At 36.2% G+C, this 27,915-nt stretch overlaps 1 protein-coding gene across 3 annotated transcripts; it reads right to left on the bottom strand.

Annotated features, from left to right (window-relative positions):
- Nucleotides 1-26: 26 nt before the first annotated feature.
- Nucleotides 27-27,882, bottom strand: LOC122636912 (homeobox protein SIX2-like). Of its 3 annotated transcripts, XM_043828596.1 has the most exons (7): nt 27,583-27,882; nt 27,009-27,480; nt 21,724-22,006; nt 19,657-19,891; nt 4,261-4,747; nt 3,604-3,975; nt 27-1,352 (listed from the first exon to the last, which is right to left on the bottom strand). In XM_043828596.1, the coding sequence occupies exons 2-6, from the start codon at nt 27,333-27,335 to the stop codon at nt 3,691-3,693; spliced, it is 1,617 nt and encodes a 538-aa protein (XP_043684531.1). In that variant the 5' UTR covers nt 27,336-27,480; nt 27,583-27,882; the 3' UTR covers nt 27-1,352; nt 3,604-3,690. The 3 variants fall into 3 exon arrangements, with proteins under 3 accessions (XP_043684531.1, XP_043684529.1, XP_043684532.1); XM_043828594.1 differs by having other exon boundaries at nt 27,009-27,882; XM_043828597.1 differs by having other exon boundaries at nt 21,724-21,985; nt 27,009-27,882.
- Nucleotides 27,883-27,915: the final 33 nt, after the last annotated feature.

The following is a 27,915-nucleotide window of genomic DNA, read 5'->3' as shown; positions in this document are numbered from 1 at the left end:
GTATCAACGTGGCACATATGTGAACGTAGATAATATTTTCTTTTTATTCGTAGATAATATTTTTTTTTAAATAACATCAACTTACTTGTTATTATTACAGTACGATCGTACATCGATGGATCTTTTATCTCTTTTTTTTTTCATTTATTTATTTTTTTCTTCTTTATATTCTCGTCTTTTTTCATACTTTTCTTATTCTTATTCTCATTCTTTCTTCCTCTCTCATTCTCTCTCTCTCTCTCTCTCTCAATCTCACTTCATTCCCTTTTATTCTTCAGATATATACTCATTTTCACGCCAGCATACGCACATCACACGTACAATACACACTCATTGTGTTCTCCTACCTGCCGCCCCCTCCTCTTCTCCTCTATTCCTTCATAATTGTGCAATTTTTTTTTTATTATTTATATTATTTGTCCGTTCGAAAATACACGGAATCAATCGTCTAAGTGTATGTCTCTCTCTCTTTTTTGCAACCGTAAGTATTATTTATGACACATTTGTTCTGTTGCCTTCTTTCATTTTTCTTTCCGACTTCTTTCATATATTATACATATATCTAGATTGATTATATATATATATATATATATATATATATATATATATATAATATATTGCGTGCGCAAATGTGTTTTCATGTTTTGTGCAAGAGTAATGTACAATACACAACGTCATACTCTAGAATCTCTAAGATAGAAATTAATCTGTAGCTTTGGTCGAATCGTAGCATTTTTATTTGTACAAATTTAAATATGTGTATATATATTTTTATTTATTTATTTATTTACTTTATTTATTTATTTATTTATCTAATCTATTTACTTATGTATAGACGTTTTGGACTAAAGTCTAAAAAGATTTCGTCGAAAGAATGAGAGCTCTGCCGTATTATTTTTTTTTTAGTTTATGTAGATTAACACGTTTTTTATGCTATTGTTTTATAGTGCCTCTTATTATTCGTGGACATAAAAAAATATATATATACAAATATAACTTATATCGCAACTTCAAAAGTATCTTTAATAGTTTTTTAAATTATATTTTTATTTAGCAGTAAAATTGCAACTATTGAGAATGAAGCAAAATTATCAAGCGAGAGCTTTTGAAAAAATTAATATAAATAATATTAAGACGAATTAATGTCAGAGTTTAATGTCGCTTTAAAAGAGAAAAGAAAAAAAAAACAACTTTTTGTTTACTATATGCAGCGAAAACAAAAAAAGAATTATTAAAATAATTAGCTTCTCTCGATAACATTTCGTCCATCTCTAGTTATATCACGTGTTAATTAATTTTTAATTAATACAAGACATTTATTCGGAATGTTGTGTGTGTGTGTGTGTATGTGTAAGTTCTTTTTTTTATTTTAATATTGTAGCGTACGAAGCATACTTCTTATTTTTTTTTTCTTTGTATATATTTGTGCGTTAATCGAAAATATATCTTTCGCTGCAAAATCAATAAGCAAATAAATTTTCGAAAGATTTTGCGACTGATCAAGAATGTTTCTTTATTTTTATTTTGCTCTTGTGACTGAATTCATTAAAAGTTATTATAAAACGTGTTAATCTCAAGAAAAGAGAATATTTTGGGGAGAAAAAAATATGAACATATTTTATAAAAGGATAAGCTGATTTCGATCAATCGCATTTTCTCTAACTTCGGATGTCACAATCTTACCGATTTATTTAAAGGCGATATATATATATATAAAATATATACAGAACGTTACTTGATTGATGACACAATCGAGAAAATAAGATATTTTATCTAAACAAATTAATCAACAATTCCAAATTGAAATATTGAAACCAAATCAATATAAATAATCTCGTGAATAAAGAACCGTAGCTCCAAAATATGAGAGAAGCAACATTATAATTTTTAATTTTTTAACTTTTTTTTCTTTCTCTTTTCGTTTCAGGAAGGGATTACAATAATTGTTATTACGATAATACCAGCAATCAGATGACATCCTATATATTATTTAAACATTCTCATCTGTTCTCTGTATAATCTTTACATTCTTTCTTACCCTGTTTCGTCCCGAGGATCCTTCGAGTAGAAAAGGTGATCCTTTCCCTTTATCATCAGTCACACCTTATACATACATACGTACTCTGTCAAACATGACAACATAATGCTTGCTAATTTAATGGAATATTTAAGGATATACATTAGCACGAAGAGAGGCGTTCTTCTAAGGAAGTTAACTCGACGATCACTGGCTGTTTTTTCCATCTATTTTTTGTCTTTTTTTTCCTCTTCTTTCCTTCGATGTTGTCTCTATTTTTTTATTTATTTCTTTTCTTTTTTTCACGCATACTTGCATGCATCATACTATCTTTGCAAGCAGAGACACATATACATACATACAAAGAGACTCTTCTCATACATACATACATACATACATACATTACATACACATACATACACATCATACATACATCTCGCATGTACATACTCTATATACAGAAGACCGTGAATTGCGAATAAATGACAACTTACTTGACTAACTTAGATTGCGACGGTACGTGTTCTCGTTTTAGCGAATAAAACTGTGCGAATCTTTTTTTTTTCTTTTTTTTTTTCTTTTTCTAATATAACCGCCGTGCGTGACTTCACACATTTCTTGTTCACAGGTATGATTATTCGAGAACTTAAGAGACGTGCGTTGAATACATATTCAATATATCTACATATATACAGGAAGAGGTCAGGGATAGATAGACAAAGACAAACAGACAGAAGCGTACGCACGTGTAGCATGTGTAAGTATGTTAAAAAGGATGTGTTTGTGTGTATTTCGAGTGATAGAGTGCAGTGATTCGTTATGGCGTCTAGAACTAATTAAAATGAAATATATATATATATATGCTTTAGATCATTCAACGAACTTTTTACGATTTTTCTACATAAAATAATTTTAATCACCCCTCTCCGAAAAAAAAATAATAATTCATTTGGTAGGAAACATTATCGATTTGTTTGTCAAATAACTTACTTTTCATCAAACGACTTACAGACGCTGTAAACGGACCAAAGCACTCGCACTTACAGATTGTGCTATCTCTTAATCACTTACAATTGTACGATACGAGAGAGAGATTACAAAGGAAAAATTAGTTAGAATCGCAAAAATAAAAGAACCTGTTCGTTCCTTGATTAGGATTATAGTACGATGTTCCTTGCTACGTGCGAAGGTTCTATAAAGAATAGGGATAATGAAAAATGCTAACATGTCTTTTGCTATTTTATCCAGAAGCGTACGAGCCGATCACCTAAGCGGTCTTTCGAGAGACTCCGCACGATTGAGGCGATCAAGAGAAGATTTCAAGATCATCGAAGATTTCTCGGTTAAACAACGAGTGCTTTAGAATTACTTCTCGATCAACGCGATAACAACAAAGTTTAGTATAAAAAAGCTTCACACCTTCGTATTGAAAATAACGGATACTGTATGCGGTATTTTATTTGTTTTCTCAACTCGAGAGAGCCTCGAGACATACCACTTTGGTGATAGTGAATCGAGTAAAATCTGATGGATCAAATATATATATATATATATATATATATATATATATATATATATATATATATGGATGAATAGCTGAGTTCGTTTCGGAAGTTCGTTTATCCTTAAGTTTTTTCTGGATTCCTTTTACTCTGACCGTTCGGAGCCCAAGGTCACAACGAATGATAATCGCCTAAGACGAGTCCACTGTGGTAACTCGTATGCGACGTCGACATCCCCATCGAACCCATTCCCTGATAGGCTCCCATTCCCATACCGTTCATCGACATGGTATTCATGCTGTTCACGCCCTGCATAGTGTTCTGTAACATCGTCGAAGGTGCCATCGGGCTTAGGCCACCCATCGAAGGTGCTATAGCACCCATCTGCATTGACGTGGCCGTGTGAGGAAGCGACTTCTGCAGATCCGCCGAGGTGGGCGTGCCTATCAGGTAATCCTACGAACATTTTAAAAACGAATCCCTTCGCGATTATGGATCAGACACACTATTGAGAAACTGCTTGATAATTCCTTTTCTTTTTACTTAGTTTTTTGAAACTATTAGCCAAATTTTTGGATACTTGATGTACTCGGAGGATAACGATATTTGAATAGTCTCAGTCTTGGAAATAAGTCGAATTAAATAAAAGAAGAAATTCGAATGTCATATTTACACGGACTATAAATTTGTTTTAATATCTATACAATTCTGCAAATATAAAAATATAAGAAGAGTGATTACCTGAGGGCTATAATACTGCATATAATCAAGTTGGCTCTTCTGTTGAGCACAGCTTGGCGGCGGCGGTGGTAAGGTCGCCGTAGGATGAACAAGACCATGGGTACCGTGTGCACCAACCTGAAGATGATGTTGCAACTGATGGTGGAGGTTTCTCTTGTCGTCGCCGCTCTCGCTGCTGGTGTCATGATGTTGCATATGATGGGTGGGTGTATGCGGATGACTCAGACTTGTACCATGAGTCTGATGATAGGAGTGAGGACTTGAGACCGCAGCAGGAGGTGGTAATTGGTACATACTCGAAGTTTGTTGGTGTTCGACCATTTGCTGTTGCTGTTGTTGTTGTTGTTGTTGTTGAACGGCACAAGCCGACGGTTGTTGTTGTTGTTGCTGTTGTTGTTGAACGACGGATTGTCTTTTGGCTTCATCGCCAGACTCACTACTGGAGTCACCAAGACCACCACCATGGGTTTTGTCTTCCCTTTGACCGCTGGAATCAACAAGAACAAAAATCCTTGAATAGGATTACATTAATTCTTGCGATAGACATTCTGAGTCTGCAATACGCGTTCTCTGTATAATTTATATATATATATATATATATATATATATATATATATATACATAAATAGAAAAGATAATTAACCAAACGATCTTATTCTTATTCGGTTACATTATTTAAAAACTAACATTTAAAAGAGTAATTGTAAAAGAGCGAGTGTTATTCAAGGAGGATTCAAGATAGTAACGCGAAACGCAGAACTCATGATCAGCAATGAATCCGAACGGGGAGAATGTAGAAAGTATCGAAATAATATCGAATAAGATAATACCGTTGTCCGTGTGTAAAATACGAAGAAAAGGGTACTTGAGTCCAGTGTACTTGTGAATTAAAGGTATATAGATAGAAAGAAAGAATGAGAAAGAGAAAGAGAAAGAAGGAGAGAGAAGGAATGGAACAACGAAACGAAGATGAAGAAAAAAAAGGGAGAGCCGCTTTGGACATCTCGTAAACTCAATTTAGCAAGCTGGACCTCCTCGAAGTCTCGAAACACGTGGGACCCGAAGTTCCTGGCTTCGTGGCTTGGCTTCTCTCTCTCTCTCTCTCTCTCTCTCTCTCTCTCTCTCTCTCTCTCTCTCTCTCTCTCTTTTCTTATATTCTTTCCGTCTTTCTCTTCTTCTACATTCTTTTCCTCGCACTCCTCCGCGCATCCAGGTACACGAGCAATCGTTAAGCACTTGTTTTACAAGTCGTTTAGACATGCCCGCCGCGATACGGCTCTGTCGCAAGTGCCTCGACACTTGTCTACGGGGTGTTTCAAGAACCGGTCTCCAGAATCAACCTTAGATGCTACTGCCAATTGATAAGACAGACAAAGACGGAGAAAGTTCGCGTTCTCATTGAGGAACAAAAATGGAGGAAGATTCGTTTGGTTAATGAATGACATTATCTTACAAACTTGACGTGTTAAATTTTATTCAAAAAAAAAAAAAAAAAAAAAAGAAAAAAGGAAAGAAAGACATGGGGAGTCGCTTGATTAAATATAATCGCTTCTACAATCAAAGATAATTTGATTTCAAACGAATTTATATTTATCGTATCTGAGAGAAAGGAAGGAGGGGAATTTAGATGATGTCGAAAGATTAAGAGATCGGAGAGAAGTCATAATAAAGTCATAAAGTTACAAAGTAGCTTAAGTCAAAAATATAGAAATGTTTTATCGCGATAATTTATATTTCTTTCGAATCATCCAAATAATTGAATAGTCCTGAAAATAAATAATAAAAGTGACTTAGATCAGTTTTATTATCACTGGCACGTATACAGAAACGTGCAATGCGAACGTTAAGAATGATTAACAAAACTGTGCCAAAGAGAACATTACGAGCACTTTCGGTGCAGCCAAGAACACGAGGATCGATCGATCTATCCTCGAATGTTATAATAATAACACTGATGAATCTTTTTGCGTACGGAATGATTAATTGATCGAATAATTATCAATATAAATTGATTGAATATATATATATATATATATAGATAAAAGATTGAAATACATATTTCAATCCCCATGGACACGTGGCAAATGGAAAACGGAATCAAAGATTCTCGAAACTTCATGACGAGCTATCGCGTCTTCGTTAAAATTCAGATTCTGGAATCCACCACCGCTGGTGGTGTCCGCGATGGAAACGAGATGTTAGGATGCGATTCGTCGAAGATCCCACAAGAGAAAGAGAAAGAGAAAGAGAAAGAGAAAGAGAGAGAGAGAGAGAGAGAGAGAGAGAGAGAGAGAGAAGAAAAACAAGAAGAGGAAGAAGAAAAGAAGATAAAAAAAAGAATAAAATTAACGACGTTGAACGTGGTTGGTTTTAGGGATGCTTCAGGTCGAAGAAGACGGGGAAAGACGCAAGCACGATAAATCTGTTCGGCAGGTGAAAATCTCGTCGTACGGTCCCACTCTTGGATAGGACGTTCAGAGAAGAATTATTTCCAGGAGACTCTTGGCGAGGAGATGAGATCCTACATGTGAACAAGAAAGAAAGAGAAAGAGAGAGAGAAGATAGCAAAAGTTGTTCGGTGGTGTTGGTGAAACTGATGATCGTGATGGTAGTTGTGCGTGCTCTTGCTGGTGTCTTGGAGACGCACGTTTCATGCCACCCGTTGTATAGCAGAGCCTATAACCCGACGGAGGTGTCCCCAGGTATGCCTTATCCGTCCAAGGATCGCGCAGTAAATTTATCCGCATTGCACCAAGCCAACGGAAAGAACGAAGCTCTTTCGGGCATTATTATTTTCATTAGGATTTGTGACTCATCGCGTGTAGGAGACATTTATTTCGTGCTCGTTCCATGAGACACCTACTACTACCACCTCCCCTAAGAGAAGCAGAAAGAAGAATCATCGACATTGACTTTTTCTTTCTAAACTACCCATTTTTCTTTCATCTTTCATCTCTACTCTTTTCTCTCGGAAAATAAAAAAATAATAAATTCTTCATTAATTAATGATCTATAATGATAATAGTACCGATTCGAACAATACACTTTCTTTCAACATTTAATCTATATTATATTTTTTCTTTTTCTTTTTTTTTTTTTAATTTTGCGTTTCAAGTCAACTTTTTTATACAATTCGATGTTAGGAAAAGAAAAAAAAAAAAAAAGAAAAAAGAAGGGAAAGAAAACTATTAAATTATTCATTTTATTTTCAGGTAATGGCGAAGCTCGAGAGTGATTTAAATCCTTGATAGAGATTTTATGGCACAAGAAGACGAAGAAACACAAGTCACAATTTCTATGCGGAGTTGAGGAAAAAGATAATGATCGAAGATGTAGGTACTTGATTTTATTAATCGTTAGGTTCATAAAGAATAGCATTCTACCAAAATTCTATCGAGCATAACGATTTGATAAGTGTAATAGATTTGTTCGAGTTATCAAATAAGAAAAATCAGTGTTAATAAACAAAGTACGCGGAGAATGATTATTTCACTTCAATTTAAAATTAAAAAAGAAAAAAAAAAGTATAATCGTCGTGTTTAGATGAACGATTGAGAAATCAATTTTCTTTAATAGAATATAAATGCTATAGATATTTTGATCAAACAAATTAATTTATTTCTAGATCTAAAATAAGTAAAGAAAGCATCCAGAGCACACATGTTGGCCCAATGTGATACACGATTACCGAATATTTATCACCCTTTGGGAGTAGAGAAATTGGATGGAAGATTTAACAAGAGAGGAGAACATTACGAGGGATCTTCACAACTTTGACCCCCAAGGTCGTGTTTCTCTCTCTCTCTCTCTTTCTCTCTCTTTTGGACGATATCGCGAACAGGTTCGAATAAAGTGTAGGACAACGCAAGGGGCGACAGAACCGATATAATCCGATTTTACGAGGAGATTTCTCCTTGCAAGAGAGGGAGGGGGAGAGAGATAGAGAGAGAAAAGGGAGATGTTATCTCAAGAGTTACCCCTACTCTCTTGGCGTGTCCCAAGCGATATAAACTTAGACGCGAATTAGTGGGAATCGTGCGATCCGATAGCATCTCATTTTGCAGAAGAGAGAGAGGGGAGGGGGAGGAGGGAGAATAGGTGAATTAAAGGGGGGGGGGGACTGTGTTACGATCAGAAATTTATCCACAAATGAAATTACCAATTATACTAATCCTATCTAACGTGTTCGAGGTTTCACACGCCAACGTTATCGGACTTACTACTTGCACATGCAGCAATACAAAAACTTTGCACTTTCTCTAATAATTTCTGTCTCAACAGAATACGATCGTACTAATCTTTATCATCGAATATGCCCCCTCCAGAGAATCAATATTTATACAAACAACTATTTGTAAATTTGTTTGTAATTCAGAGTGTATCAATCAAAACGTAAATTACGAAGAAAAAGGTAAGGAGGGAGAGGAAAGAGAAAGAGCGATGAAAGATCGAAATCCTCCAACAGAGTATTTTGACATTTTTGTCTAAAGACTTCTCTCGTAAAGTCAAGCAGATAGAAAGTTGTAGAATGGTAGCCAAGAGAGCTAAAGGAATGAAAGAGAGACAGATAGAGAAACAGAGAAACAGTGAAGAAGAGAGAGAGAAAGAGAGAAAAAGAGAGAGAGAGAGATCAGAGATTTCGACTTCTATTCTGGTCGAGATGCGATCCGATTGCGCTCCTTGCTGCGTTAGAAACGCGAGACAATATTATTAGACTCTGCTTGAGAACGAAAAGAGAAGGTTGGAAGAAGGAAGAGGAGGAGGAGAAGTAAGAAAGAAGATGGGTGTCCCTCTACGTACTATGTTGTCAACTGTTTGAATCGATGCTGCCAAGACGATTAATTCTAAGTGATAATTGACCAGCGAATCGAATCGTGTCAGTGGTATTATATAGGTATATGAAGTTCCTTTGAAACCCGATAACACTGATATTCATTTTAGCTTCCATATCAGACCCTCTTGACTATTAAAATAACACTAGGGGAGTGTTAGTATATGGTAAGCATTACGCTTATCAAGTCATTTGTTTTCAGTTGAGCAATGTAGTAGTCCTCTTTTTCACGCTTATTTCTTTTCTTTCCCATAGGATTTAACAGCACAGGTCTTAGAGATTGTTTCGACTTTATACCGTAACAAGACAAACCTTTTAAAGTAGGACTAAGAGAAAAAGGAGTATATATGAATCTTACAGGAAGGAAAGTAAACTTAAATTGGTTCTCCTGTTTGTCGGTATAACCGTAGAAACATCGAATTTTTTCTTGAGTATACTACTCTCTAAAGATCTGGACCATACGAGAGAGAAACAGAGAGAGAGAGAGAGAGAGAGAGAGAGAGAGAGAGACAAACTTCCTTCTCTCTTTTTACCTTCGCACGGCAGGTGAGCTCTACGAGTACCAGCAGAAGCATCACAGCAGCAGCAGCTGATTCCATAAGCAGATACGGAAGAATTTCTTTGGTCTAAGATAATGGGAGGGAATAGTCTACCGTGTACACATTCGAGCTAACTTCTGTTTACAAACTCCGCAGGACTCATCTCTTGATCCTAGAGAGAGAGACCTCGTATGCCTGCCTTTTCCTTTTACCTGAACGAACAATTTCCCTGCTTGTCTATTCGCATTCTTTTGCGAAACGTCAAAAAAAAATATAGCCCCGATATAATTCTGATTTTATTGTCAACTGTAACAAATATTCTTTATATTCTTACGAAGGAAAAAAATGAACGTTGTTCAACGTATATGTAAATGATAGCTACCTGTGAATAATCCTGTGTAAAATCATAATTTATCCTACGAATCAGTAACTCGCCTCGGTTTTTCAATTTTGACAGAAAAACTAAGTTACTTTTGAAAGAAACAGGTAAAAACGCCAGGATCTTCGTGGTCAAACAACACGCAGAAGAATCGAGAAAAAAAGAGAGAGAATGTTAAAACGCTTTTGGTGTTTTAGAATTCTTTAATCCGGATTAAGGTGAACCTGCCACTCGGTAGTCCTTCCCCAAGGATAGATATCTACTCCACTGTCTTGGTAATATCTTTAACTTTCTTACCAATTTTATTATTTTTTTTTGTCTGTGCTTTTCTCAAGCAGACTTTTATAAAATTCTCATATAAATTTTATACATATATATATATACATATAATCGAGATTATTATATTTTTATAATCTAATAAATGAGTTTTGTTTCTTGTTTCCTTGTTTATAAGTCAATAGATAATGGAATAGTTTCATTCTAAATCCAAATAGATAAAGTTTAATGGCATAATTAAATGAAGAAGAACGATAATTCACGATATATATGGGTATAAACATTTATAACAATTTGAAAAGTTACCGACCCGTCTTTACTTTGGCAGTAACATGTAAGTATACTTGAGGACCAGCAAGGAAATGAATGGCGCGCCATGGCGTTATATCTGACTGATTTGACGTTATTCAACAGGAATTGCACGTAGGAATGCGTATGCCAAAGAGCACACACGCACGAGGAAGAACGTGCCAGGGAATACGAGTTTTCGTGCCAGACGTCGTTTACATTCCCTCCTCCTCCTCCTTCTCCTCCTCCACCTCCTCCTTGTTCTCTCGTTGAGAAGGCAAAATGCGCACCGTAAAACTCGGAGATGGCTCTCGAAACGTCTTATATATTCGGCGCTCCAAGCTTTTATATCTCTTCCATATTATCTGTTAAAGGTACTCGTATAAATAGGTTTGTATAGATTGAGTGACGATTAAATGTTTATCATCGGTAATAAATTTTCATCTATAAACGAATCATCCAAAAAGGATCTGTAAGCCATAACCATTCGAACAAATTTGAAATAAACCCTAAGAATATCTTCATTTTGATTAATATTAATTCTATTGACGTTATAGAGGGTTAAATAAATGTTATAAGTTTCAATATCGTTTCATAAGATTTGAGAAAGATAGAAGAAACATTTGTTACGAAGAATATATTAGTTCGACCAAAAGCTTTAAATTAGAGAATCATTAAATTATAGGTATATGAGGATAGTCTGGCCTCAAGGAATCAGCCGTTAGTCGAATAGCCTCGATATTATACGATTAAGTCATCTGGCACTATTGTGCAAACTGTGACGAGATGGACGAGATTTCTTGCGTAGAGACAGACTCAAGGAATATTGCTTTAATGTCTGCTGGGCGACATGCAATTTCCTCTACTCTGACATGAGTTTCCTCATCGCATAGCCTAAAACTTGGACAGTTACGAAGAAGATTCTCGTTCGTTCAAGGGTGTTCCTCCGTCAGAATGCAAGTTATACCTCATTGCCTTAGAGTATGAAAACGCATACGATCCATCAGGATCAGGTCCAAATAACTTTGCTCTAAATAAACGCAATACGCAATTTTCCAATAGCTATTTCAAACCATTTCTGTTTTAGGATAGATTCTAAAGAATCTACAAAGAGTTATATAATTGTACCTCGATACGCCTCAATCAAAGTATCATATTCTCACAGACTCTCGGTATATTTTTTTCCATATAGGGTTTGGAAAAAACAATTCATTCTTGTAAGGCCGATCTAACGAAGCAGAATCAGATACTCGATAATCCTTTCTCTTTTCTTGACACAGTTGCAACGAATTAGTTAAAGCAGAAAAGAAAAGAAAAAAAGGAAATAGTAAATCAATCCCAAAGATTCACTAGTCACGCTGGATTCGCGTAAATAATAATAATAATAATAATAACAATAATCATCGTACGATGTATCTCCGATCTAAATTATCGTCAATCTAACTTTTAGCAAAACAAGTCGCACGACAAGTTTACGACGAAGATAAAAGCAAAAATCAAAATAATTTATTTACCAGATATAACGAAGAAAGCAACATCATCATCGGCGGTCGTTCGAATTATATATACGTCGATGGAACACAACACAAACACGCATGATCATCATCCATCACACACGAAGAAACGGTACGTGAATTCTGGGAATGCGTGCATGAATGAATGCCCCCTCTGTCCCCTTATTCGCTTCAAAAAAAGAGACGAGGTACATAAGCAAGGATGGGGGAGAGAGAAGAGGTAGAGGAGAAGGGGAAGGAGAAAAAGGGGTGGAGAAGGAGAAGGAGGAGGAGGAGAGAAAGAGACGAAGATGGAGCAAAGAGAAGGAGAAAGAGAAAGAGAGTAGAGGATTGTTCTTTTTCAAGACGAGCTCCGCACGAGGCGGGCCCTTTTGGTCCTTAACGTGCGCATATGTGCCTCCCTTCTTTCTCCCTCGCGTGGCCTGTCAGATTTGACGTGGTCTTCTTTAAAGCGGCTTTCCACGGAGGGGAAGAGAGTGAGAGAGAGAGAGAGAGAGAGAGAAAGAGAGAGAGAGAGAGAGACCTATTCGCCTTTTTTGTTCTCCCAAGTCCGAAAAATGGCCGAGGCAAACCCAACATGGCCGGTCCCGTCGTCGTCGTCGTTGTCGTCGTCCTCCCTTTTTCGACGAAAAAGGGGATTGCCGCCCTTCCTTTCCCTTCCCTTCCACTCTTTCTCTCTTTCTCTCCCACCGGAAGAGACCCTGGACCACGCGTCGTCGCAAATGCACATTCATCGTCGCGACGTGTGTACTGTAATCTTTTTTCTTTCTTTCTTTCTTTCTTTCTTTCTTGCTTCTCTTTCTCTTTTTCTTTTTCTTTTTCTACTGTTGTGCATGGTCCTCTCCTCCTCCTTCCTACCTACCTACCTACCTACCTACCTACCTACCTACCTATCTCCCTCCCCTCCCACCAATCAAGGGTTGTGCGTCAAATGTAATCCGTTCAGAAGCAACCCACGTGCGAGAATTTTGTATTGAACAAGAGTTATAATGAATCTTAAAGCTGAATTATGATCGAATCTGCGGTGAACGAATAAATGTTTGATAAATATACCATGTATTTTTAATGTTACGCAATGAGATATGGCGAATATGATGAAACATTCGTATGTATCAATACGAGTTATTTTTAGCAATAACAAGATGAAATGAGACTGATATAATTACAAGAAATATATTCGCTTATTTCGTGTATAACCATTGTGCGATTCTCTAGGCCATATGATGTCATCAGTTTCGAGTATACACAAAGTCACCGAAAGAGAAACGCCACGTGGGTTATTTTGGTCCAGTATCTTCTGTCACTTCGAGATAGTCTTTGGACGTCGACCCAAAGACGATGACATAACTAGGCCAAGACGACGCCAGTGTTAAGATCTTGATTGATCGAACGTTAAGGTCAACACCTACTATTTCCTTTATCCAACTTTGGTTTATTAAGGAAGTTCTTTAAAAAAAAAAAAAAAAAAATAGATAACGATCTTATCGAACAATGAAAATATTACAACAAGCTTCTCAAGTTTTTATTTGTTTTTCATTTTTCATTCTCTTTTTGTTTCCAGAACAAACGAAGAAAATTTCCATGATCGACTGCTCATTTGGAAATCTAAAGGAAACAACAAATGGAACCGTTTGGAGGTCTCCTGTGTTCGCGGAATGGTTTGTGGATGTCATCGGCGCGGTCCGCGAGACACGTTGACAAGATAGGGTTCTCTGGTTTCAGACACGCAGAGCGCGCTACTCAGACACCGTGCATGCTGTAACCGTAAACCAGGCGCTGCTGAAGCTGCTGCTTGCTGCTGCCGCTGCCGCCGCCTCTGCCTCTGCCGCCGTTCCTGCTTCACGGGACACAGTGTTCGTAGCTATTTTGGGGACGTCAGCGGCACGAGAACGATATGTACATACGAATTTCTCACTCTCTCTGTCTCTCTTTCTGACCTGGACGACTCAGCCTTTTTCGGCAAACACTAAAAAGCTTACTCGAAGCCCATAAACTTCAATATAATGATGATGTAAGTGTCGATCGATGATAAGGCAAATTCTCAAAACTTGTTCGATTAATACATCGACAATGTCACGAGAATCGTTCGCTTTTAAAAACTTTATAAGATATTTGTAAGATTTTTTTTGAGGAAGACGATACTTCGAAGATCAAAATTATATACCACCTAACAAGTTTTAAAAGTTTACTGTAAAAAGTATACGAGACGATGCTTAAGTTAGCTTGTAATTTTTATCTACGAATATTTGATGAAAGATACTAGATGATTTCTATAAAATCGATCGAATATTTAGTTGACGATATTAATGAAACATGATGATATCATTTCATGTTCACCGAAATATAACTTTTGGATATCAATGTTTTCTCGATAGGAGGGATTTACATTGAAATTATGCCAAGAAGATGAATCCCCGCAAAGGTAAAAGCAAGAAGTTTTGTTGTTCAGAGCAAGCAGAGACTAGTACACTCCTGTTATAGCTCGAAGAATGGCTAGCCGGATGGCCACAACCGGTAGCGTGGGTTGCCACCGCGACTCCTTCGATACGTCGACGATCACGAGATCGATTTCCATCAAAGTCGATGTGTCGAGGAGCTACGATATATCACCGATCGACTTCCATCAAAGCCGAAGCGCGCTGAGGGAGCACACCTCTCGTCCCTGTTTCACCTATCTAGCGTTCAACTCTCCGGAGCGCGTTTCTTCGATGTAAGATGAATCATAACTTTTTCTCTATGTCTCTACTACGTCTCCTTTCATAATAATATAATATACGGTTTCTTGCCTGTATTACATACAACGATCATCTAATATTTTTTTATCTTTTTATTTTTTTTAATTTTTTAATCAATAATCACGAACATTTTATAATTCATTGACCTTTACCTAACGATATTAAATTTATAGTATCTATAATTCACATTACAACAAATTATAGTATATTAAGTATAATTCGTAATGGAGAAAAAATAATTCCTAAATAAAATGTGATAAAGCAGGCGCCATTTCGGAGTATCGTACGAATGGCGAGGAGAGCTACTACACTTTCTCTCTCTCTCTCTCTCTCGCTTTCACCCCTCTTGTGTTAGGGTCTCAAAACTCCCTAGGTTTTCAGGAAGAGTCAATATTGGTGCAGCCACCCACGTCCAACCCTTGGCAAGGACCCGACTACTATTATCTCTCTCTCTCTCTTTCTCTCTCCACCCCTTCTTGATAGAACCTATACTTTCCTTCCAATACTTTTATCTCTATCTCACTCTTTTCTACCTCCTCTCAGCCCTCGTACACAGCTGTCCCTTTCTACATCCGGGAAGTGCTATCTATCGTCTTCTCTCTCCCTTCGTGAAAGCTTCGATTCAACACCCCCTCTCATTCCTCCGTCCCCCACATTTTTCCGCGCCCACTTCATTTTTTTCCTTCATCCCCTATATCTCTTTGTGTCTCCCATAAAGATGTCTCAACGTAATTAAATGTAAATACCGTTAATGGTCGTTGGAATTACTAACAATCAAGCCAAATCAGAACTTGTAAGAAAGAATATACAAAGAAAGAAATAAGAAAATTATGATTCGTCGAAACAGAATAATCATAACAAGATATACTTTTAAATATGCCAAATTACAATGAGAAGCAACGAAAAAAAGAGAAAGGAAGAAATATAAAAAAAAACAAAAGAAGTAAAATTAATGCGACTCTTCCGATCCTTTCGATCAGTTTGCGTAGTCCAATGACAAGAAAGACAAGGGGATGAAACGAAAATGAGGGTGAAGTTGATGGTAAAAGAGGGATAAAGAGAGAGAGAATGAGAGCGAGACAGACTGAGAGGGCGTTGGTGAGGGTGAGGGAGAGTCTATGTAGGACGGGTACATTAGCAAACTTTTGTTGACACTGAGAACAACGCGGCGAAGCCATTACTGGCTGCTACAACCACGTAGGATAACGACGACGACGATGACGACGACGTCGTCGTCGTCGTCGTCGTCGTCGTCGTAGAGCTCAACGATGGCTCATCCTGCCAAGAAATCGATTGCAAAGAAGACGAAAACCACATTGGAAAATGCTTGATGAATCATTTAATTCTTCATAGTCTATTAATTACATAATTTTACAATAATCATTTCTTTGAATGCGTGCAAACCTTACAGGCAACAAAAGTAACTTCTTGAGATATTGAATTTGTTTTCATTGAATTATTCTTAAATTTTTTTTTCTTTTTTCTACAAATGAAATTATATGAACGCGTTAAGAGAAATCTTACGAAAATATAATATATTCTAAAAATTATTGAAATCATAATAATAAAGACTATGATATTAAAAATAAAAAATAAAGTGTCGTACGTAATCAAGTTTTTGAATGAACTCACAGATTTTTATGCGATTATCGCAATTTTTTTTGTCTCGATCCAAGAAAAATGTTGAAAGTATATTTATCATTATTATTATAATAATTATTATTACTCTAATAATTTAATTTTGTAAACTTATTGTTATTACTTTTCTTTCCTTATTTCAAGGAGATGTAAAACGAAAACAAAAAGACCAAAATCTGAAGTCGACGGCATCCCAGAAAGAACTCTTTCTCTCTCTCGACATTATTTATCTTTGCCATCCTCGATGTTGTTCTTAACCCTTGAAGTCAAAAGAAGCGATTCGTTCGGACTTTACGGAGAGATCACTGAAGGCACGGAAATGCAGAAGGAATAACATGTTTTGAGAGCGAGGGTAATAAAAGTTTAGAAGCATCGTAACGATGACTTGGGACAAAGAAAACTGGGTCGACCATTTCTAAGTATGAAAATTGTTAAAGGATGAAAGAGAGAGAGAGAGAAAGAGAGAGAGATCTAAATATTCATTGGTTTATCTCTTTATTTCACTTTAATCATTCGTATAAAGCAATGACGACAAACCGAATAAATTGATACAATAAATGATTATTGTTTTCTTACAGGAAAACGAACGGAAGCATTCGCGGAATCGATGATTTTATAGCGAATCGAATGAGTCAGATGAAAAAGGAAGATTGCAAATGAAAATGTTGATGCGTATATCCGATAAGAGAGAATCAAAGAATGAGATCGTTCCTCGCTCGAGGAACAGAAGAGACTGCATAACTCAATTGTTTACGTTTCTACGTTGCAGAGATAAAGTCAGCATCCCTTGTAATAAAAAGTGCAGACACAGCTGCACTTCGTGAAATGTATAAGACGAAGAGAACGAAGAAATGACGAACTACGAACTACGACAAAGGAAGATCATTGGAATAATAAAAGACCATGCGTTGTCTTAAGCTGCGTTCTAATGCGTCTTCTTCATTCTGAGTTCACTAGAACAATATAAGCCTGATAGTATCCGATAACAGAAACGTGCGAAGCGAACGGAAGAGTCTAACTTTGTTTTCGAAATGGTAAGATATGAAAGATGCTGATCAGAAGATTCGAGATGGCGCCGGTAGTCTAGACCGTTCGTGTTCTTATCACAAATACGAGACGTGGTGGTCCTTATGTTATTTTTCGAGCGATAAAAACTATATCGTAAAAAAAAAAAAAAATATTTTATAATACCGTGTCATTTAATGTAAAGTAATCACTAAAACAATTTTCTAATATAATTTTCTTGAAGAAATCTAGAATATAAACAAGGATCGATTGGATACAACAAATGAAGTTTTATCGGTGTTTAATAAGACATAAAAGAGGAGAAGAAATTGAATGAAAAGTGGACCGCGTCAAAGCGAAAAAGTCGAACGATTTAATGGAAACACCCAAGGGAGAAGAATTCCATGGCTGATATATGATGTCTCTTGTATGTTGTAGACGCCCACAACAAGACGCCCCTGTCCCAAGGGGAACGCGACGAGCGCTATCACCGATATAATAACTACAGGAACGACTTTAAGCGTTACCAAGCAAGTGTTCGTTTTAATAGGTCACTATGAGAGATCAAATCGTATTAGACGCGTTCAACGTCATTTCTAAGAGCGACAATTTTCCTTTTCGCAAAAGACGACGTTGCTATGTCGAATCGTACAGTAGCGAGTAAGGATAAGAAGAAAACAGGAAAGAGAATGAGTGAGAGGAGGGTTAGAGAGGGATGGAATTGATGAAACATTGCCTCTATGTCGATATTATTGAAGGAAGGGGAGGTAAGGAAGACAAGCAATGGAGGTATAACGCGTTGTGGGTGGAAGCTTTGTGGGATTTCCTGTAATTAATATGCCAGGAATGATATCCTGCGTATGCAGGATACTCTGCTACTACTAACTAGTACGAAAAGCTATTGGCAGGACACTAGACTCTCTTTTTCTTCTTCTTTATCCCCTCTTCGCCTTTCTCTCTCTTTCTCTCTAGACTGACCGTCTCTCTCTCTCTCTCTCTCTCTCTCTCTCTCCCCCCCCTTTTTTGCTTTCGACCTCGCTTGCTTTCGTTCATGGGAATATACAGAAGCCATAAGAAATTCGATACGTTTCTTGTGGCGTGACGTGCTACGGTGTGTGTACCGTGCCGACTGACTTTACCATGATGGTGCTTCCCACTTCCTCCCTTTGGCAAACTCTTCTATCTCTCTCGCAATACAAGAGAAATAAGCTCTGTCCTAACCACTATTCGCATCGATGATTCCTTCGAAACAAAATTCGTCATGGCTCCATATATCCATAGTTAGGTAAGAACGTTGCACACGTTATCTACTAGCTAGCACTACTACTTGCGGGAAGAGTTGCTCTTTCGTTCATTCATCAAACAAGGAAACCATTGAAAGCGCACTATCGAATTTAATACCATTGTATTATCGATTAAAGATCGATTACGAAATTCGTTCGTTTCCTAATCGAATATCTATAACTCTTCGAGAGAATTTGATTGTTTATATTTATTTATCACAAGGAAAAGAATTTTGTTAGGATTTAAGGATGATTAATTTCCATCGATAAATATTTTCAGAAGAGCGTTTGATATCATCGGTAGAACGAAGAGGAGAAAGATGAGAGAGAGAGAGAGAGAGAAAACGTGAACGTGAACGTGAACGTGAACATGAATGTGAACGAAATCACGCGACGTGGGAGATGTGATGAGTAAACGCAAGAACGAGAAAGAAGGAAGAAGAAGAAGAAGAATAAAAAAGAGAAGGAGAAGGAAGAAGAGGAAGAGAAGGAAAGAGAGAGAGAGAGAGAGAACGCGTTATAGATGTGGTGTTACAGGGCCTTTGAATTTGGTCGGTCGTTTCTAAAATCGGATGTAGAGCAACGACCTTCGAAACAACACGAAACTACAGAAGAAGAGACTCCTACGCATTTTCTCGCTGCTCGTTTTACGATGCGACAGCTGAGATTCTTGCGAGTTGGAGTCGGAATCGAATCGCGGTAAGTATGTATATAAACTATTGGTAGGGGGTTTTTATCGATAAATATATATATGTACATAGAGACATATATCCATCACACATACAGACATATATATATATATGTGTTTGTATATATATATGTATAAGATCTACTATATCGTTTTAGGATGATGATCCACTTAAGATCACTTATCTCAATCTAATTCGTCTGAAGAGAAGAAGACTCACCTATGTTCCGCTGCACGGTCTCTCTGTCTACGATTCTTAAACCAATTGCTAACTTGAGTTGTCGTCAGACCCGTGTTCTCAGCCAATTCACGTTTTTCTCGCGGCGATGGATAAGGATTGTTAGCATACCATTCCCGCAGGATACTCCTTGATTTCTCCTTGAAGCAATAAGACGTTTCTTCGCCGTCCCATATCGTTCTTGGCAATGGAAACTTACGACGGACTCGATATTTTCCTGAAACAATATTAACATTCCATAAATAACATACGCGATAACGTAACAACGTACTATAAATTTAACACTATGATTTTATTATTCTATAGAAATATCATTGATTAATCGATACAAAGATCCACAAATGCACTCTCAGTTGCTATACATTTATAATGAAATTTTTTACGATATTTAAAACAAAAAAAAACAAACGTTGGGAAAAACGAAAGAAAAAATAGATACTTTATTAAGTATATACACTTAATAAATAATTCTTTTCTTTTTTTTTTTTTTTTCTTCAATCTAACATACCCGACACAATGTAATTATTTTTAATATATCAATAATATTATATAACTTACATCAAAGTATGTGTTTACCATCGACAGATATTATCGTGAACTCTAATTAATATATCGTAACACGTCTTTGTAAAACATTTCTATTTTTCTCCCATTTTATTTTCATAAAAGAAAATTGAAAATCACGACGATGATCATAGGCCACGGTGGAAAGTTACTTTGACGATTTGCGAGTTACTTTTAGAACAAGACCTCTACAACACGGAGGGCTCCTCTGCTGCTTTAAAAGTGGCGAAGGAAAAAAAAACAAAAAAAAAAAGAGAAAAAATAAGAAGAAAAAAAAATAAGAAAATGTTGAAATCTTCGTTTCCTTCTCATTGACGATAGAGAACAGGGATTTGGAAAGCAGTGTATATATTTGTATGTATGAATGTATGTGTATGTATCGAATCATTCGAACGAACGATTCCACTTTGAATAAGTAAATTCGAATCTTCGCGGAATACTTTTCGACGATGCCAAATGCGTTTCCTTCCTCTCGTTTCTCTCTCTCTCTCTCTCTCTCCCCCTCCTTTCTCGTTTTAGCATCAGAGCGGATCGACTAACAAGCATAGGTTTGCAAAAGCGAAGGCGAGAGGATCTAATTAAAATGTCGTCTCGTTAAAACCTGCGTCTTCCTCTCCTGTTTACAAGACGCGACGGAAATAACGTTGGCGAATCTTCGTTCTAGATTTCAAGTGCGAAAGAGAAAGAGAAATACGTCTTAGCCTCCTCCTCCTCCTCCTCCTCCTCCTCCTACTACTACTACTATTACTACTAGTACTACTACTACTACTACTACTACTACTACTACTACTAACTACTAACTACTACTATTACTTCTCCTCACTTCTTCTCATTCTTACAAACTTCTCATTCTTCCATTGGCACTCGTCGTAATGATGATTAATACACGACATTTTGATGGTATTGAAAAGCTAATTGAGAGACGACAGAAAATTGTCTACGTCTTTCTGGACTTCCTAAGTAATTAAATAAGAAAATGTGTCATCGAAGAATGACATAGTATAAGTTTAAGGTGTTCCAACGATTTCAACATTTAACTCTTTATAACGTCATTTAATTAACCTCTGTGTCGAAGTTATAATTTCAATGTATCGTTAAAACATCAATGTTTGATTTATATCCAAAGTTTGTCATTTGTTTATTTTAAGTTATATATAAGTTATAATCAATACAGAAAAACAGAAAGAACTATAAAAGAAAGAAAGAAAGAAAGAAAGAAAGAAAAAGAAAACTGGATTATTAAATATTTATTAGATAATTTAAGAATCGGATCTACGTTACTAATCAATGATATTTCTAAAAGCATAAAAGAAAACACCCTTAACAAAATATATAACAATTAAATCTATCGACTATACTCTATCACAAATAATCAATAGATAATAACGAATCTAGAAAATGGTGGACCATTTACTAATAGACACACTTTACATATATATATATATACACATTTGTTTTAGATAATAAATAATTTATTATACTAACCGACCGCACCGAGTGGCCTCCCTCGAAGTCTCTCAGCCTCGATATAATGTGCCTTCAACCAAAGAGCCTGAAGTTTTGGATGATTGTGCGCACTGAAGGTATTGCTCTCAAGAATCCTGTAGAGCTCTTTGAATTGGCCACGATGGAAAGCGACTATAGCCTTTGCCTTTAGAACGCTCTCGTTTCTGTGTAATCTCGTACAAGCCGGTAAAGACCAGAGAAATCTTCCAAGCCTTTCCACGGAGCCTGCTTGCTGGAGAACCTGAACATTCGACACCATCGCCTTGAAGACGATAGACAGGGGGGGCACGCTGTTAGTCGGCAGAACTCTCATCCCGTTCTCCTCTTATTTCTACTCTAGTTGGTACTTTTTCTTTCTAATCTCAATTTAATTTTCAATATGTTTGTTTTGTATTTTCTTTTCTTTTCTTTTCTTTTCTTTTCTAACAACGAGCACATAATTGGATACAAAAAGAGCAACCGATTCCAAATTTTCTCATCTTTTTTTTAGATGACATATAATGACGACTTATAAGTTACGTAAGTTAATTTTCAAGCGAGACAATTCTTTGATTATATAGACAGTTCATTGTTATACTTCGTGTATACAGTTATTTTTTTTATTGTTTTGTAAATATAAATTGTATTAAATATAGTACAAGCGATACAAATAACTTTCATGTAATATAATGTTTTTTTTTTTGTAGACTACAAAGAAACATAGTGTATTAATTATTATTGGTATATATAATTGAATGAATTAAGATTCGATCGCTCTTGCCAGTATTATATATATATATATTGTTATAATTAGCAAAATTTGGATTGATCAAAGAACGATACACAAATACACACACATACATATATATATATGCTCGTCGATAGAATGTAAACTATCGATTAAGGTGAATTAGGTATAATAAATCGATGTTAACATTGATTTCTAGGTATTTATCTCGATCTGAATCACTGAAATCGGTTCGAGCGTCGCAATGAGTTTTCTCGAACGTAGGGGCGATTAATCTCGCGAAGGAACGAGAAATCACCGAGAGATCTAACGAAGAAGAAACGTGCTCGGCACGTTCTGAGAGCCAAGGAAGAGAAATGGACGACGTGGAATCGCATGATCGGTCAGCTAATGACGAGGTACGCACAGCTTCCGATGGTCCAGCAACTAATCACGCCGACGCTTCAACGTCCAAGAAAATTCCTACTCAACTTCTCTTTCCTTGTTTTTTCTTTTCTCGTTTTATTAACTCTCTATAACACCATGTAACTTCAAAGTTGTGTATATACTTAGACTTTTATATCTTCTTTATTTTTTTTTTATTTATAAACTTAATTATTATCCGAAGTTTTTTCACTAATATTTGTTTATTTTAATAAGTTATAGTAGTATATTATATATTACGCTAATTACTGCACCAGTATACTAATTTGTTTGATCATTTTATAAGTTATATTTAGTGTAATATAATTATACTATTAGCTATATTACAGCATAGTTATACTATTCATTTTAGAAATCTATATCTTTATATGATTTTTCAGTGAATTAATATAGAAATAATATGGATATAATATGAGTGCTAATAATACAATTATGCTACACTAACGATAAATATAACTTGGAACAGGATTAGTACACTAGTATAATTATACCAATATAAGTAATACTATATATAACTTTTGCTTTACATAACTTGTAGGGACTAGAAAAAAATTGGAGTTATAGAGGGTTTATTTAAGATCTCATCTCTATTATCCACTGAGTGAATTACCGTTGAACGATTCTAGGACAACGATTCTAAGATTTTTTTTACATAATAATGTACAAGAAACGTTACTTTAGGAACACGTCGACATATCCAATATTAAAATTTATCAGATCTTTTCTATAATTTATAATAGAAACGGAAAGAGAGAACTGAAAGATTACTGAAACAAGAACTAAATATTCTTGGAGAGTTAACGTATATCATACGAATAATTTTCTAAAGCTTTCAAATCAATAACAATCTTGCGATAGAAATATAAACGATATGCGAAACGTCATACGTCATGCGAGAACAATTTTACCAGTCCCACGAGAAAGAAATAAGGAGAAGGGGGAGAGAAAGAGAAAGAAAATTGTTCATTGTAAATCCGAAGGTAGATATAAAGCGACAAAGCTTTGCTCGTTACGAACGTGTGGGTCGGTCATCGTCGTGTTCTCTTCTAAGTCGCGTTGGATTTGAGAAACGTAAACGTCGTCCGCGAAACAATTTACGGGTTGCAGTAAAATCGTAGGAACTCTATTAAACATGCGTGACTCGCGCCTTCGGAAGGTATTTTGCCACATGCCAGACTTTTGACAATAAGTATTAGCCCATCTATATATCTCTCTTTCTCTCCCCCCCCCTCTCTCTCGTTTCTTCTCATTTTCTTTCCCGGAAGAATTTCAGGGACAATTTTATCTATTCCGACATTCTAGAAACATCAAAATTAAGTTTCCTCGAAACGTATCTGTTTCTTGAGCCAAAACAAATGTTTGAATTCGCCGCATTATCGAAAAGAACTACGTGAATCAAAGGAATACTTAAACGTCAAAATTAAGCCTGCTCCATAATAATCGTTTATTTATCGGTCGGATCAAATGTTTGAATCTACCGCGTTATCGAAAACATTACTACTACTCGAATCAAAGAAATACTTAAACGTCAGTCAAATTATTCTAACAATTCGGAAACGTCGAAATGAAGTCATCTCGATTACGCTTCCTTTTTCTCGATCGACAAAAATATTTTGTATCAGCAGTTTTATCGACAAAAATTGCGCGAATTGGAGGAACACTAAAACCGTTGATCAAACACTCTGATAATTCGAAAACTTTGAAATTAAATCACATCGATTACGCATCTATTTATCAATCGAAAAAAGTTTTGAATCAGTTCCGTTATCGAGAAGAACTACGCGAATCAAAAGAACACTTAAAACGTCAGTAAATATTCGGACAATTCAGAAACGTTGAAATTAAGTCACCTCTATTAAGCGTCTATTTCTCGATCGATAAAAAAAAAGAACAATTTAAATTTGCCGCCTTATCGAAAAGAACTACGCTTGTCAAAGGAACAACTTGGCATTTATCAAAACATTCAAATTGGAACACTGTCCTCGTAGTTTCGATTCGCAAGCACGTTCTCTCGAAATCGAAAGAGAAGAAAGTTTCGTCATTGAAATTCTAAATGATTCGATTGTTTCTCCTTTCACGATCAAGTGGAGCCGACATATAAATAGCACGGTAGTGGTACATACACCACCGATGGGTACAGCAACGCATTCATTGAATTCGTTGCATTTCCTTCGCGCCGACACAACGAGCGTGAAATATGCACGAAAGAAGATAAAGTAATACGAGATAGAGAGAAAACGTAGACGATTTTTCTTTCTTCCCTCTTTTTTTTCTCTCTCGAAATGAAACAACAAAAATGTCTACGATCAACGCCATATTAATGTAGAACAATTGAACAAACGTTTGTTAAAATCAGAACTGCATTTCTACATTCGAAGCACTCAGAGACGCACACATGATCCTTCAAATATACAAATCTGTTACAATTCGATCTAATTCGTATGCATTTCTTTTCTTTTTCTTAACAGATTACTAGAGACTCTCTTTTATATCGTCGTTTGTGAAAAGTAAGGTTAAAAAAAAAAAAAAGCGGGGAATGCGGCCTTGTTCAAATTCATGAAAGTTCTTCATCTCTCCTTGATCGCAAAATGATCTCATCATAATATGATGATCTACAAAAGGATTCGAAACGGAATAATCTAATTAAGTTGCATATTCACAGTTGAGAGAGCGTGCAATCACATCGTCGTTTATTAAACTCGATTAGATTAAACTCGTAATCTCAATTCGATGAACTTATGCAAGCAACTAACCAACCAACCAATCAACCAACCAACCAACCAGGAGCAGTATAAATTTTACATATGGAAAACACCATCGTTGGGATATCTCTACCTATGCTAAATGCCGACGGTATTTATAACTAAAAAAAATTCTACGTTAGTTACGTTCTCTTCTGGTGTATACTCATATATAGTAGAAAGAAACAAAGGGTCTTTTTAGTGGCCGGTTCAAGGACGAATCAAGAAAGAAAGAATGAAAGAAAAAAAGAAAACAAAGACCTTTATGGTGTGAGAAAGAATTTGGATAGGAAACGTTACCTCCTCCATCTCTTTCTTCCGTGTTAACCAAAACAAACGCGTTTCAAAAAGAAATTTCTTCTTCTTTCTTTATCTTTTTTTTTTTCTTTCTTCGACCGATTGTGTGTATTTGTAGATCGGATATAAAAAAGAACTCTCGATAGATCTCTAAATGTTATCGTATCGATTTTCTTTTTCCGTTTCTATCCTGATAAAAATATCTATAATAGTTTCGATATGGCCGAGTGTTAGATTTCTTTTTTTCTTTCTTTTTTTTTTTTAAGAATAAAAAAAAAGAATGTTATTTATAACATATATTCGATATTCTATCAAAGAAATAAGTTGCTTTACAATTTTGATAAAACACGAATACGAACGAAGAAAATAAAACAGCTCGTATACAGTTTAAAACAATATCAATGGATATATCTCTACGCGTATATATGGTGTTAAATATCTTATAATTTTAACGATACGAAAACCATTCGGCTACTAGTAAAAATTGACGACATAAAGCACATTTGAAAAATATGATAAATTACCAGGCAATTTCTCTACCGTCGGGATGATCGTAATCGTTGCACTACGAGACACGTTCAAAATCGACGCTCGAAATGATTGCACAATTACAACGATTGCCAAGAATGCGACGATGCAAGAATCACAGTGATATAATGGTGCCCATACGCGCGTTTAAACATAGATATTTCTATCGACGATAAACCTTAGAAATTATTACCAAACGGGAAACATAATCTTAACGTTTATCTTTGTTCGCGAACAAGACTATCGGATTAAAAAAAAAAAAAAAGAAAAGAAAAACAAAACAAAAACAAAAACAAATATTACGTGCGTTATATAGACGATTTTTCTTTATATAAATTTGAAACTTGTTTCCAAAAATAAAATAAAATAAAAAAAAAAGAAAAAAGATGGAGAAGTTATAAACAGCAGGCTTGCCAACTTTGAATATCACGAGTAACGTGATAAAACTAATGAAAAAATTCGTACAATCTCTAAACTGAATTCGAGCTGTTTAATCGACATTAACAGAACGAAAAACGATGGGATTTTAGATTTTGTTTTCTACTCACCTCGCAAACACAGGCAACTTGTTCCTGGGTGAAACCGAATGTCGGAAGTTGTCCGTTGTTGGTAGCACCGCCCGCCGAGCTGGCGGGACTGTCCTGGGGACTGTAATTGCTCGTCGTCCCGGTGGTACCAGTACCGTAGCTCGTAACCGCGGCCGCCGCCTCGACGCCAGCGGACGAATGCGAGGCCGAGAGTGGCGTCGGCGTGCTTTGAGGACTATAATCGCTGGTCGAGCCTAAAACGTCCGTCGTACCAGCACCGCCTCCGCCACCAGCCGAAGGTCCCATCGCGCCTCCACCGTTACCAGCGCTTCCTCCGTAGGCCATCATCGCGTCATTCTCCTTTCCCTTTTTTTTTCTTTCTCTACTCGCTCTTTTTTTTTCTTTTCTTTTCCTACACACTGCTACTACTCTGCCTTTCTCTTCCTCTTCCTCTTCCTCGTTTGCTTCTAGTCTAACGTAACCCCTTTTCTTCCTGGATTAACACACTTTTGTATTATCTCTTACGAAAGTAATTTCGTATAGATTTCTTTCTTCCTTTCTTTCTTTTCTTAATATTCTTTTCTTTTTTACTTACTTATGTATTTATTCGATTTAAATATTTACTTATTCGTACAAACACTACCCCCTATTCGAACGAACGAAATTTCCGCGCGTTTTCGACACTTTGATGCGAAGTTCGCGACATATCGCTCGTAGCAAACTTCGCGACTATCCACGACGAATTACGCGGCCCGCACCGATCGATGATCATCGCGTCTCCTCCTCTTCCTCCTCCACTTCCTCTTCTTCTTCTTCTTTCTCTTCCTCTTCTTCTTTTTCTTCGTAATTGTGAGTATATTTATTATATTTTCTCTTTTATCGTTATTATTATCGTCGTCGTCGTCGTCGTCGTCGTTGTTGTTGTTGT

Source organism: Vespula pensylvanica, chromosome 24, assembly GCF_014466175.1.
Source record: "Vespula pensylvanica isolate Volc-1 chromosome 24, ASM1446617v1, whole genome shotgun sequence".
NCBI classification, from domain to species: Eukaryota; Metazoa; Arthropoda; class Insecta; order Hymenoptera; family Vespidae; genus Vespula; species Vespula pensylvanica.
Note: the sequence above shows the minus strand (reverse complement) of the source record. Positions and strands in the feature narration are given on the sequence as shown.

What these genes read in the sequence shown, in the direction of transcription:
- LOC122636912 (XM_043828594.1), bottom strand. Translation starts at nt 27,335, where the DNA reads ATGATGGCCTACGGAGGAAGCGCTGGTAACGGTGGAGGCGCGATGGGA. An exon ending in GACCGTGCAGCGGAACATAG is followed by an intron (nt 4,748 to 19,656) that starts GTGAGTCTTCTT and finishes TGTTGATTCCAG; the next exon opens with CGGTCAAAGGGAAGACAAAA. An exon ending in TGCAGTATTATAGCCCTCAG is followed by an intron (nt 3,976 to 4,260) that starts GTAATCACTCTT and finishes AAATGTTCGTAG; the next exon opens with GATTACCTGATAGGCACGCC.